Source organism: Erigeron canadensis, chromosome 1, assembly GCF_010389155.1.
Source record: "Erigeron canadensis isolate Cc75 chromosome 1, C_canadensis_v1, whole genome shotgun sequence".
Lineage (NCBI taxonomy): Eukaryota > Viridiplantae > Streptophyta > Magnoliopsida > Asterales > Asteraceae > Erigeron > Erigeron canadensis.
Genome location: NC_057761.1, coordinates 46486561 through 46501164, shown reverse-complemented (window position 1 = coordinate 46501164; position 14604 = coordinate 46486561). Strand labels below are relative to the sequence as shown.

At 34.2% G+C, this 14604-nt stretch overlaps 1 protein-coding gene across 1 annotated transcript; it reads right to left on the bottom strand.

Annotated features, from left to right (window-relative positions):
• Positions 1 to 1946: 1946 nt before the first annotated feature.
• On the bottom strand, positions 1947 to 7126 carry LOC122585216. Its single transcript, XM_043757328.1, has 11 exons — positions 7045 to 7126; positions 6857 to 6952; positions 6753 to 6783; positions 6512 to 6657; positions 6237 to 6386; positions 5916 to 6131; positions 5119 to 5586; positions 4752 to 4793; positions 4380 to 4605; positions 3879 to 3969; positions 1947 to 2461 (listed from the first exon to the last, which is right to left on the bottom strand). The coding sequence occupies exons 4-11, from the start codon at positions 6609 to 6611 to the stop codon at positions 2153 to 2155; spliced, it is 1602 nt and encodes a 533-aa protein (XP_043613263.1). The 5' UTR covers positions 6612 to 6657; positions 6753 to 6783; positions 6857 to 6952; positions 7045 to 7126; the 3' UTR covers positions 1947 to 2152.
• Positions 7127 to 14604: the final 7478 nt, after the last annotated feature.

Below are 14604 nucleotides of genomic sequence, written 5' to 3'. Positions count from 1 at the left end.
AAAAATACCCCAAGGCTTATTATCTCTGAGAATTAACTTAAAATCTTAATAAAACTGTACCAGTCTGATCATTGGAACTTTGATCTACAATGTGTTCATTGGAGTATCTCATATGAAAATAAAGTCTAAATACAATTAATGCAAATATCTATTATTAATTTACTATTAACAAGCCATAAATGTTAATAGCAAACCTTTGTATCGTATATATACATATATTGATGGATAATTTAAGAGCACAAGATGAATTTTTGATCGTACATTTTGATTGGTAAATTCTTACTAGTATGCCATCTAAATGGTTTTAAGAAAATGTCTAATCTTACTAGTATGCCATCTAAATGGTTTTAACAAAATGGCAACTAGATATAGTAGAGTCATTTGAATAACCCTAATATGTGTTTATATTATTGACAAGTAGATTCGATTAAGAAAGATTAATAACAAGGTAATTAATTGTATTTGAAACTTATAACAAACTATAAGTCTAAATGGTGTAAGGCCTATGCTTATAGCGTCCAAAGTGGTGCGTCCTTAGGCATTTAGACACCGAACATTATAGACAGTAGGAGTCGTTACCCAAAAGTTTTCACCAAGAAGTTGAAAGACGCAAAGAGGTGAGGTATGCAATAGTTTATATATATATATATGTTTGTGTGTGTGTGTGTTTGTGATGTATATATATGTGTATCTGTATGTATGAGATAAACTATACAATAATTGATGATGTGGAAAGAAGTTCTAAGAAGCTTTTCTGTATAAACAAGGAAAGTCATGAGTAATGTGGTGCTGATGTGGCAGTCAGAAGCTGGAGGACTTCCATCCTTATAAGCATAGACATAATTGTATACGATTTTTTAAAATTTTTTTTATTTTGGATTTTGGAACAGCAATTGTATATGAATTAGAAAGGAAGAACTTGATTTAATATTGTGTGTGAATTTATGCACTAAATGTTTTTCCACAAAATAATATCAATTTTAGTCGATTGAAAATAATTGTACATCTATTAGTAATATGATGACTCATTTTGTAAATTTACTTTTTTATACACACAAGAAGTGTAGAATTAAATAATTCATTTATGATTATTCATTTATGATTTTGTATATATGATTATTATTATAATATAATAATAGTAATAATATATCTATATATCTAATAAAACAATAGTTATTTTAGCTTTTTAAAGTCATCCAACTTAACTTAAAACTATCTTTAGATTTTGCCACATAAGATATTTCCTATGTGTCATCTTTATGAATTTTTCCCATTTAATATATACTACATTCTTTTTTTTGTTAATAAAATCACAACATATTATGAATAAAATAATCAACTTTTAATTTGTTTCCAAATAAATAATTGCTAACACCTTTTTTCCAATATATAAGTTTGTTAATTACTAACATATATAAGCGTCTATAACAATATGTGTTTTATACTAAATCAATATAATAAGTTTATTTCACAAAATTGTTATTGCTAATTGTTTGTATGTATTCTAATATTTTGTTTGTCCACTCATTTATGTAGTGGATTTGACTATTAAGAAAATTTTGAATATTTGATTTTTAAATATTTTCAATTATTTTATATAATTTTTTATTAAAACGTTGCTTATTAGAGATTTTATTGATTCAATACTAAAAGTTTTGAAAATATAATCCAAGAGCCGCGCATCGTGCGGGGTAAAAATCCTTATATATATAATATATATATATATATATATTTGATTTGCGAATATTCACCCGGAACAATAATGATGTTTTGTTAATCTCAGTTAAATGAAATATGCTGAAACAATTTGGATAAATTCTTGAATTCTTATTAACAGGATCAATATCTTCAATAGACGATGTATCAAACATTAGAAATGAAGAGTCTTACAAACAAGAATTGAATTCCAATATTCCATTATACTATAAAATCTTGAAAACATAACAAACCAAATAGTTTTTTTTATTTAAGTTTTGCAAAATGCGAACCATTGTTTTAAATACCAACGGGGAAAACGTTTATTAGAAAAATGGACGTACATTAACGTCCCCTAAAAGAGCATCAAACTAGAACACTATGCCATTAATAAGGTTCCATCAACTAGCCTCTATATAACAACGATCATCCTCTATGATGTCCACGGTTCTTCTTATTAATATCTCGACCGTCTTCGTTTAAAGTGCCTCTCTTTGTCGTCACTTGAATCATGCTCATGGATCACTGATCGGCGTGCCACTGATGGTGTCCCATGATGGTGGCGTAGTTCCTTGTGATGCTTATGGTGGTAAGAATCGTCATACTCCTTGTGATCATCTATGTGTCGAGATGATTTCCTTTTTGAAGCTGTCATTGAAGAAGTCCATTGTGGTGATTGTCCCTTTCGCTCATTGTGGCGTTGCTCTCGCCTTGGTTGGTTAATGTCGCGTTGAACCTTTGATGATGGTGGTGGTGGAGTTAAAATCTGGCCACAACAAAACAGCACCGATTGTAAGATTATGCATATGGTACAAATGACAATTTGTTGTTATATCTTAAGTTACATGGGTATTTTGTATGGATTACAAGTGAAAGGATGAAGTGAACGTATAAAGCAGATATCACTTCTTGAGTTGATTGTTCCTAGAAAAAAATAGAAGTTTTTGTGAAGGTAACCAATCTACTATCTTTAAAATCCATGTAAGATGTGTGGTCATTATTGACGTTTAAGAACATTGAAACACAGAACATTTGCATTTTGAATCGACAGGTACTCGGTATCATAAGGGGAAAAAAAAACAAACTATAGAACATTTGCATTTTGAATTGACAAGTTCCCAGTATCACAAGGAAAAAAAAAAGAAAAAAGACCAATGTCATGACAATGGTAAGCTACCTTTGTCGAAATGACAACTTGGTCATCATATATTGACAAAGTTCACAGATCAAGGGGTGATAACTAAAGGGCCAAAGGCATGATTCACGGTCTGGTCCGCTCGTTAATTGCAGCATTTATGTGTCACCAGTTATGAAAGATTTGTTCCGACGTTGCAAAGAGGACCAAATAGTAAATCAGTTACCATAAAGCAAAATCAGTAACAATGATCAAATGGCTCAAAGCTTAGAAAAAGCTTCCAAAAGGGGGCCAAAATGAACTAAGCAGTGTAAAAAGATGGCTCCACTCATGTCGTTAACCAAAATGATATAACTCTTCAAACAGTGTAAAATGAACTAAGCAGACAATATAGAGCGTCGAACCCTGCATCAGATGTTTATACTTTATACTGCAAGATAATACCGCTCCATCCCATAAATTTATAACATCCAACCCATAAATTTACTACTCTACCAAAGCTAAACGAATCTTGAAAAAAGTGAAACGTGACCACTGATTACGAGTGGTGCATCAAAGCATGCACATGATACACATCAAGGTAACATTGTTCAGGGGGGTCACCTATCAGTTCCGTGAAATGAAAAAACAACATGCTGCTCTTAGTAACTGCATTGCATAAACAAGTGATTTCTCCACTAAGTTTTGATGTAGTTTATGTTACCAACTCAGACAAGACCTTATCACATCAATCGAAATCAGAAAGAAAAATAGCGTAATCATGTGCTTATTGTTAAATCATCATTAACAATTTTCTAATAAGGTGATGACCCACAGCAACATCCAAGCACTCATTAGTAAACAAGATATTTAAAAAAATCTCCATGATGCATCAACTGATGAACACCACACAAATAAATCATTTAAGGAAAACAAAAAGCATAACTAAAAAATAGTTTCCAAAACAATCATGGATTAAACAAATGTAGTAAGTAAAAAGGTAGCACGAATAAATGAAATTACATAAATAAATACAAAAAGCAAAATTTATAAATAAGATGTAAATTACCATATTACTTGCACGTTTCAACTTCACTGAAGTAGCATCCACACTCTTGCGAATTTCCCTATTACATTCCCGATCTTTGGATGATTCCCTGCTGCAGAAACAAGAAATCAGATTTCAAGTTTTGTTCACATGATGCGTATGCACCAGTGTCTCAAAACAGGCTTTTTATTTACAGGTGAAAACAGGTTGGTTTAGGATACACTTTTGACCTGTTTCCGAAAAATATATAATCGAAATATTGTGTCCAAAGATATGATTAATTCAGTAAAAACTTTTTAAGATACACTTTGACTTTGAGAGACTTTTGACCTGTTTCCTTTTAGGCTAATCATTTTAACCTAAGCTGTTTGACCCTTACAGATCATATATCACCAGAAAATCAACCAATATACAAGTAACTGAGTAAATGGGTCAAAACTGACAACTCTAGATTGTAGACAAGTATAAAAAAAAAAGGGAAAAAAAGACAAGGTATGTCAAGTCCTGAAGTGAAAACATTACCTATGAGGTGAAATTTGAGAAGACGTCATTCCTGGTACCCCCAAAGGTACATTAGAAGGTATGATATTATACTCCATATGTGGGGGTATTATTCCACATTGTTTCATGTATGCTTCCATTCCAGGATACATGCTATTCAAGTAAGGATTATATGAGAAAGGGTATATAGACTGCATATAACTCTGAGCGGCATGATACTGTTGAGCAGTCCACTGAATTTCTCCAGCTACAAACAGAAGGGATAAAGAAAATTGGTAAGACATATGATGGATAAGCACCTTCTTTGAATTGGCACATTTAATCTTCGTATCAGAATTTTAAACATGAAATTGCTATTTCACAATGCTCATAAACACAAAAGCAGAAACATACCATTGATGGGCAAATTGGATTTCTTCTTGCTTTTCTTCTTTTCTGAAACAAGATAAAATTTGGTTAATAACAATAAACTTGAGCAGGTTTTTTGTGTTTAATTTTAACCAAAAATAATCTGGATGTTGATACTTCTTACTTGACGAAACATTAAAAAAATACGTTTAAAATTACACACTATTTTAAATGTATGCACTATACATTACTTCTTTTTTTAAGTAGCTTCACTATACATTACTATTAAGAGTATACTAAGTTATATGATTACATAATATGATCATGCATCTTGTTTAACAGTTTTAGATTCATGGGATGAATATTGCATGGTCCTGAGATAATAAAAACTTTGACATCAACATTTACTTACCCATATAAACGGTAACTTCCTTCCGCTGCGCGTTGTTAGCCGATAGGGCACTACCTTGTAATGCTTGTTCTTTTATTATACCCGAGGCTTCTGGTTGAACTATGGGGGATTCTTCTTCTAAATTACTGTCTTGAATCTTTGTAACTTTCTTGCTCTGAACCTTGTCAGTCTCTAGGGCACTTCCTTGTGATGCCGATTCTTTTGTTATACCCGACGCTTCCGGTCGAAATATTGAGGATTCGTCTTCCAACTTCCTCTCTCCAATATTTGCAAATTCCTTACGCTGTAACTCTTTGTCAACTGGTGGTGCACTTTCCTGTAATAATGGCTCTTTTGTAGTATCTGAGACTCCGGGTTGAGATATTAGGGATTCTTCCAAATTTCTATCCTCTTGTATGTTTGTAGCCTCCACATTCTGTAATGGAGCTTGACCCCCGACTGAGGCTGCAGGAACAGCAAACTCCTTGCCTGAAACAGAGATATAAAACTCGGTAAAACAGTTGATTTCATAAAGATAATTTGGATTCACACCTATCACAATATGTACACAATATACATTAACTGAGGTGAGTATAATTTCTAAATCATACGTTATGAAGTTATGTTTGGATGTAGAATCATACAAGATATCCATTCAAATTACTTATTTGGCTATGATTAATTATAATCACTACTTTTGTGAATGTTATCTGTTTGATGCATCATATTCATATTGAACGTTTAATTTTAAATTTCACATAATGGAAAGTTCTGGTGTTCACCAAACTCGAAATAAGTTTACATCGACAAATACTTACCTGCATCAACAGTAACTTCCTTATGCTGCACTTCTCTGTCAGCTGGTATTGCACATGCACTTCCCTGTAATGCTGGTTCTTCTGTGATAACTGAGATTTTCTGTTCCGATATTAGGGGTTCTTCCTCTTTTTTAGAGCCTTGTATCATTGTAGCCTCTACATTCTGCATTGGAACTTTGATCCCTTTTAAGGCCGTAGGCAGTGCAAATTGCTTACCTGATACCAAAATAATATATAAAATTAAAAAAAAAAAAAAGAACACAGTAAAATGGTTAAACACTTAAACTTTCAAAGATAATTTGATGCGCTAGTTGCACATACCATGATCATGATTGCAAGCACCACTATAATTCGTCTCTAATATTCTCTTTATTGTATCTCTAACTGCATTGTTGGGGACAAAGTCATTTTCAGGTCTGCCTTTAGCTCCACAAACACAATTTGATTTTGATATAACTTGGTCCCTTATACCTGACCGATAAACGAAGATTTTAGAAAATTGGTTGACAAAGCACATAATGTACAGTTAAACAAACGCAAGTGCAAAGAAAAAGAACTTCATATATTTTCCACCAGCAAAATAACACTGATCTTACAATTTTCACAGAAACTCTGGAAACAGCACTTGCTGAAAACAGCATCCTTCATTACTCGTTCACACAAGAGGCAATAAAGTTCTGGTGGCAGATTACTCATGCTTCTAGAGTCAGGAAACCCCCTAACCTTGTTTCGAAATGTAGAACTGTTACAAATAAATAGAAAATAATAGTCAAAAAAATACGCACCACCCTGTTAAAATCTTGAGATATGACATCAATTATAGAATAATCAACTTACACATTTGTGGGGCAGTGGTGGATGAAATGACCTGAAAACAGGATACCATTAGCATGACATGTTAATTGACAACAATGGGGCAAATTTTAAGGTAATTAACATACCAGGAGTATTGCATCTATGACATACATAGCCTTGAGGTGGTTTAAGTTTGTCGATATCAGGATTTCCATTTGTGGGACAGTGCTGGATGAAATGACCTGAAAACAGGATCCCATGACATGTTAATTCACAACAATGTGGCAAATTTTAAGGTAATTAACCTACCAGGAGTACCGCATCTATGACATACATAGCCCTGAGGTGGTTTAAGTTGCTCATGGCTGCCTCTACCACGTCCACGTCCAAAGCCACTGCCAATGCCATCAAAGTTTCTGCAATTAGAAAAACCAACGTAAATCCTCGCTAACTAATCATCACAACAACAAAATAGATGAGAAGGTTAGGAACGTCTATTACTTCCTATCATCCAATGCTGAGGTATTAACTAAAGTTAGAATTTTGCTGTCCTCATCAGCTTTACTTATGTTGACTGGATTGCTTGATGGTATACCTTCAGGAATAGCATACACGTCGTCTCCAAAATCAAAAATATCAATTTCATCAACCTGCAAAACCGATCACATGCGTAATTACTCCAATGTAGTAAAACGTTCCACAGGTGAAGCCAGACTACCCCCTACAAGTTTCATGAAAAAAAACACTTGGCGAAAACTTACACTATCCATGGCAGACTGCTCAGCTAAACTGGTCTCAGAATCAATTTTCTCCACTTGACTAAACAATAGAAAACAAATCTTAGTCAGCTCAAAGCAAAATTCTTATATTTTCAGTAGTCTCTGTGACTCTTAAACACAAACAATAACAAAGCTTTTGTGGGTTCTAAAAGAATGCAAGTAAAACAAGAAAAAGCCATCTTTGCACAATATCTCATACTAGTAAAAGCAAAATTCTATATTGATTAAAAAGATTAAGAAATAAAGGTTTCGAGAATATACTCTTGTTTATTAGCAACAACTATGGTATTGTATCGAACTCGTGGACCCCTATGGATAACAACAGATGTATCTTTTGGAATTAATGTTTTTTCACCAACATACTCTGCAATTGCAAACTTGAATGTTAGCACCATAATAATAAATAACATAACATAGCTCTTCCTTGTCCTCCTTTGAATACACCATTAACAAAACAATATATATAGAAAGAAACAATAAAATAAATAATAGCTGATAACACTGTAAAATAGCATACTATACTAACAATAACAATATTTATTGATAAAAAAAAAACAAAACAAACTACTGTATAATTCTTTTATAATTTACAGGAATACATCAATACAATTACAATAAAATTATACATATATATATGTATTGAAACCTAGAGCCCGAATCTATACATAGGAAAATCGGGCGAAACGATACAATTGAAAACCCTAATCTAACCTAACCTTCATTATCTGCATTACAGATGGCTAAATTATCTCTCCGCCTTAAATAATGTTGACGTTTTTCTAATTCATCTTTAAATTCACCAAGCGTTATGTAATTTCCTTCGATCGGGATCGATCTGATATGGTTTCCCAGATTAAACTTATAATACACCAACGCCATTATATATATATAATTATAATATATCGTTCTGGAAGATGTTCTTGATCAATCGATATCGCTGACGAATTAGGGTTTGAAGTTTGGAGAGAGACTTGCCGGAAAATTGATTTCACACGAAGAATTGATGCCGGAGATATTCCGCCGATTGAGGAAACCCTAGAAAAAAAAATACAATGGGAATTGAAAATCAGAGAATATTATTTAGGTTTTGATTTTGATATGATGCGTGTGGAGAAGGGGAGGTTTGTTTATATAGCGTGTGACGCGTAGGTCGGTTACAACAAAATTATTTTGATATTTAGTCCCTTGAATATTTGTTTATTGATAGGGAGTTACCAATATTTGTTATAAAGTATTCAATTTAATTTGAAAAAAGAAAAACCCTTTTTCCTTTAATGAAAGCATGCTCGATCCGATTATATCGCATGAGCGAAAAAGTCTATTTTGCACAATAACCTCATTTATTTTATTTTTTTGAAAAGTAACTTTTTATTAACACATCACCGACTCTTTAAATTAGAGAAAGACCAACAATAAATATAAGAATTTACAGAGATTTACACTACATTAAATGAGTTCCAATCATGCCAACTAAATGAGCAATTCCTCAATCTATTCTTATACCAAAGAAAGCTAAAAGCTTTAATATCTTGAAACACCTTCTCAACTCCAATCGTCTCCCTTTCAAACTTCTTCTCGTTTTTAGCCTTCCATAAACACCAACATGTCACAAATACAATTCCTTTAAAGATCTTCCTACCTCTCTTATCGAGTCCCACGTGTTTGTCAACTTCAAATAGGTCCTTAACCGAAAAGACGAAGATGGGACTGGCCTTGCACCAGATAGTAATTCTATACCATATTGAAATCGCCCAGCTGCAGCAACAAAGAACATGCTCGATGGTTTCATCAGCTTCACCACATAAAACACAAGTTATGCTCTCAAACACTACATTCCTAGCCTTACCATAGTAGGCAAACGATCCATGGAGGCTCTCCACATAAACACATTACATTTCTTAGCTACCCATTTTGACCACTTGAACATAAACCTTTCACTGTAGTCGACACCACTCCTCAAGAATGCTTTGGCACTTTTAACCGTAAACAATCCATCAGTTGCCCCTACCTACCTCCACTTGTCTCGGTTACTGCCCAAAATAATAGGCGACATGAGACAAACAAGACTGTTCCATTCGTCCAATTCCTCTGATGAGAATGAAGCCCGATTCTAGTTACAACTTTTCTCAAACTTTCTGTTACCATCAACTATTTTTGGAGATTTAGAAGATTACGATGAGATACAACAATTTGTTAATTAAGTAGATTAAAATTTATCGATGATGAGTTGGTGTAGTGGTTTGAACTTCCTCTGGTGATTTATAGGTCGCAGGTTCGAATCCTCATTCTACCAACTTTGAAATATATATAGTCCTTCTATGAGGGCTTGACTTGAGTATACTCAGATTTAAGTCTGAGAGGGCATGGTTTACCCCTATTAATCGTCGTATATTCGGGCGAATTAGTAGGGGTTTTTCCCCCATCGGGTATTTGAAATAAGCATTTCTACTTCAAAGGGGATCTCTAGCGCGGACCCGGTTAAGGCAACGTATACTAGACGTCCCCTTGTTGAATCCCGACACGAAGTTTTCAGTAAAATTCACCTTTCAAAAGAAAAAAAAAAGACATCAAAATTTGCAAAACAATAAATAGCATTCGGGTGTCTTTTCAATTAAAGCTAATTTTCATATATGTGATATGAAGATATAGTTAATAAATATTTTTTCATGATCGTGATTTTTTTATAAGCTTAAAATGGTTTTCTAAATTCCATTTGGTAATGGGGAAGAGAATGGTCACCAATCTTCCATCAACACTAACCAATCAAAACTTTCCACCTCATTTTTCTCCAATCTTCCCCCATCTTCCCCAAATCACTTGCGTCACTTTCCTCCATCTTCCCCCAATTTCCACCTCATCATTTCTTTTTCATTTATTTTTAATACTATTTTCCAAACTATATAAACTAAAACATATATATATATACAATAAATAATATAAAAAAATAAAATACAGGGACTGATATGTAATTAACATAAATAAATAAATAGTTTATGAGGGTTGATATGTAAATAGATAAATAGTTACAGGGACCAAAATGTAATTAACAATAAATAAAAATAATTAAAAAAAGAACAGATCGAGATCTGTTGTGTGCTTCTATCTTCTTCTTCATCAATGTATAGATATATATACATATATATATATATATTTGCACCATTTTTAATCAAAAAAGAAAAAAAAAGACCAGCCAATCAATCTCAATCTCACTCTCTCTCTTCCTCCATTTTCTCTCTCCTTCTTCCCCCCATTGGGGACTTACACCGAATCTCTCCTTCTCTCTCATGCTGGGAATGGTCGGCGGCGATACACCCGCGCAGGCCCGCTAGCGGCAAACACCTACCCCGCGACCACTCTCTCCCCTCTAATAGAAAGAATGAATTGAAGAAAATAATGTCCCTCCCCTAAGAATTAAAAAGATGTTTACCAATGGAACACTATTACTCATTCTCATTAAATGAGTTATTCCATTCATAATTCATAATGGCTAACCAAATGCAATATTGAGATTTAGCATTGTAAGGGGCAAGGGTGCATTCGACAAATTTATTATGCAAGGATTGGTTCTTTTCTTCCTTGTAGCATGTGTATCGGCAAACATTGGTAAGTTTGATCAGCTATATAAATCGGCCATATTTGGCCGATCCTTGTGAACGTTGGGAGCGTGCTATATGACCTTTTTTTGTTCCTGTGCCAAAATTATTTCCACCGGAAACCTAAAAAATTAATTTAGGGGTTTTCGATTTTGAGGCTAATCATATGGTTTTCTTGGCTTCTATTGCTAGAATCCATGTTGGAAAAAACTTGTCGATGCTCCTAACGTATAGTACCCTTATTCCAGTAAGATCTGAAACCCATGTTTGGGGTTTTCAATGGTCGCCGGTGTAACACCCGTCGTTTAAAAATATGGATTTCCAAAAACTTTCGCCTAATGGCGTTAAAAGAAAGCGGAATTAAACCTTAAAAGTCCAAACCAACAAAATCTGTTTAGTTTATTCATAAAATGGTGTTATTAGCCATATCATCAAAACAAGTTTAAATGGAAATCCATTGGTTGCCCAACATTAAACAACCGACATTATAGTAATTACAAATCATAAATATCTAAACATAAATGAATGTCTAATGCGAGCAGCCACTATGGGTAAACTACAACCAACTTCAAGATCATCTACCCATGCCTCACATCTTCTCACATCTACCTGCTCACTATTGTTGGACCTGAAGGCACAACACATTTTAAAAGAGCAAGTGTTAGCTAACGAATTAGCTAAGTAAGATAACACATAGTTTATAAAACGTTTGTCCATTTAAAACATTATATAAAAGTCATAATTACATCGTCAAGTCACATATCACATCGATGCATCACATCATCCATAACATATCATCGCATCAAACATCATCATCATAGGTTGAATCACCTAATTGTGCCTAATCATCTTTTACTTTACATATAACATATAAGCATCATCGCATAGTGTGACATAAGTCACTTACATTAGGCGTGACATAAGTCACTCATCACATATAAGGTGTAAATTTGTGTGTAGGCGGTCATAAGACCTAACAGGGAACCTCACACCCGACTAGATGGATAAGCCTTACGGCGGTCCATCAATGTCGTTAAGGAATGGCAAGCCAATCCAGGAGTAGTCCGTATGTTCAAAGACATTGGTGGTTAATCACGCCACCTGGAGATACTCAAACCACGTAATTATGTTGCAAGGAGCCACCCAAGCAACCATATACGCACCCGCCGGGCAAGGGCAAGTACGGGTTAAGCTTAACACTTTCATATCATATACGAGCTCGGTTTACATCACATATAGTTTAGGTGTCCACGTTACCTAAACATCATCACATATCATCTTTTTATGTTTGGGCCCTTAAACGTGCACATGTCATGGCAACTTAACAAGTCTAGTGAACTAGATGAATAAGCCATGTAGTCATGCACACTTTACATATCATCAACATATAACACATTTCACTTCATCTCAAGACATTACATAGCATTTCATAGCATTTCATAGCATATCATTATATCGCATGCATTGTTACATAACGTACATCATGCATATCGTATATCATTACAACATTGCATATCATTTATCATCATAGATCGTACATCATTTCATATCATCTATCATCTCATGTCATATATCGTTGCAAAACACCTATTATCTCATATCATATTTCACTTCATCTATTAAGCATACATAGCATCTCATATTAGTACATATCATTGGGGTAGCATTTCAGGCTTCAATATGCATCTACATAGCCCATATCACCTCCCGTATAATCCCGAGTACACATAAGCAAACAAGATACCATTTGGGGAAGTTATTATATGAAAACTATGTTTTTGTTGAACCCTCAGCGTGTCAAAGTAGTGTATCTTACCTCGTAGAAGAGCACAAAAAGATAACGTAAGTTACCGAGCTTTGCAAATATTCCCGACTACCTATAATCATTAAACGATATAATAAGCTAAACAAGTACCTACTTACTTTTGTTCATGAATCAAGCCTAAGTATCTATAAACATGACTCATGACAAGGCTTGATGCATCGGACATTCGATTAATACTTTAAAGCTTACATAACTCGACGAAACTCGACATTCACTCACTAAATTAACCTTTCTGGAAACTTGACATCACAATCATCTTTTAAAAACATAACCATTAGAAAGTAGACTCTCTTACGATTCCGTGGATAGCTTATTTGTTAAAAACGGAGTTACGGTTCAAAAGTTATGGCCATTTGAAAATTCTATCGCTGTTGCGACGCAACTTAACAGCGTCGCAACCACCAAGTTGCGTCGCAACTAAAGGTCACTGTTTTCTAGTTGCGCAGCAGCTTAGTAGTTGCGGTGCAGCTATCCCCGAATCTGCACAAACCTTATTGTTTAACCTCCAAAACTTAACCAAACACACCCCAAACGACCCATAACCTTATGAACGACTTTTGTACCTCAAAATTCACCATTTTAAGACCATAATGATGCAATGAAATCATTGATTAATTCTTACTTGATTTGCATCACATAATTAAACGCTTTAGGTCAACGAATCAACGTTTAAGACATCAATTGATCATCTAATGACCTAAATCAGTTATGGATCTGATTATATGATTGAAATAACATAAAATCAATGTTATTATACCTGGGATACCTGGAGATTACAAAGAGAATTCAAAAACTTGATCAAAACACTCTCGAATCAACCAAACGAAAATGAAATCGAACAAGGAATTGATTATGGCAATGGGGAATGGTTAGGGCTCAAAGAGAAAAGGATATTATGAATGATTAGAAGCTAAAGACTTGCTCTTTGACCCTAATCCCGTATTTGACTTTCACCCTATGTCAAAACTCGTCCCTAAGCTTCCAAACGTCACATTATTAGCCCTAAACACCTATATGAACTATATACAACTCAATAAACACTTTGAACACCTCTAAAGGCATATAACTACATCTTAAACACATTACTACGTCAATCAATAAGACATTCAAGTCTCACACGCACAACACATTAACTACATATAAGCTTTAAATTTAACATGGACGTAACGGATACGTTGAGTTAGCGACTCAAGTCAACCGTTAAATAAAAAGTTTGAGATGTTACAGCCGGCCAAAAAGTTGTTTGGATTTGGCAAGGGTGCACTTGACAAATTCCATTGGCTTTTTGGCTACTTTTTCGGTGACCCTTTTTTTGGGGGTTTTGGTTTAATCGGTTTTCCGGTGACTCCTTTTTTGAGGATTCTGGTTTAATCGGTTTTCTGGTGATTAATTTTTGAGGTTTTTGGTTTAATCGTTTGTTGCATGTGATCCGGTGGCTCCTTTTTGGGGTTTCTGGCGGTGTTATTTCGGTTTTCCCGTGACTCCTTTTTGGGGTTTCCGGTTTGTACGGTATTCCGGCGAGACCTTTTTTGGGTTTTCCAGTTAACTACTACTGCTTATGCTTGCTTATATGTATATTTATCTTATTTACATTGCCGTTAATTGCATGTTTGTGATTAGCTTGGTAGTGTTAATTTAGCGGCAACATTGCCGGATTTTTCCTTAGTAGTGTTACCATCTTTTGTTCCATTAAATCA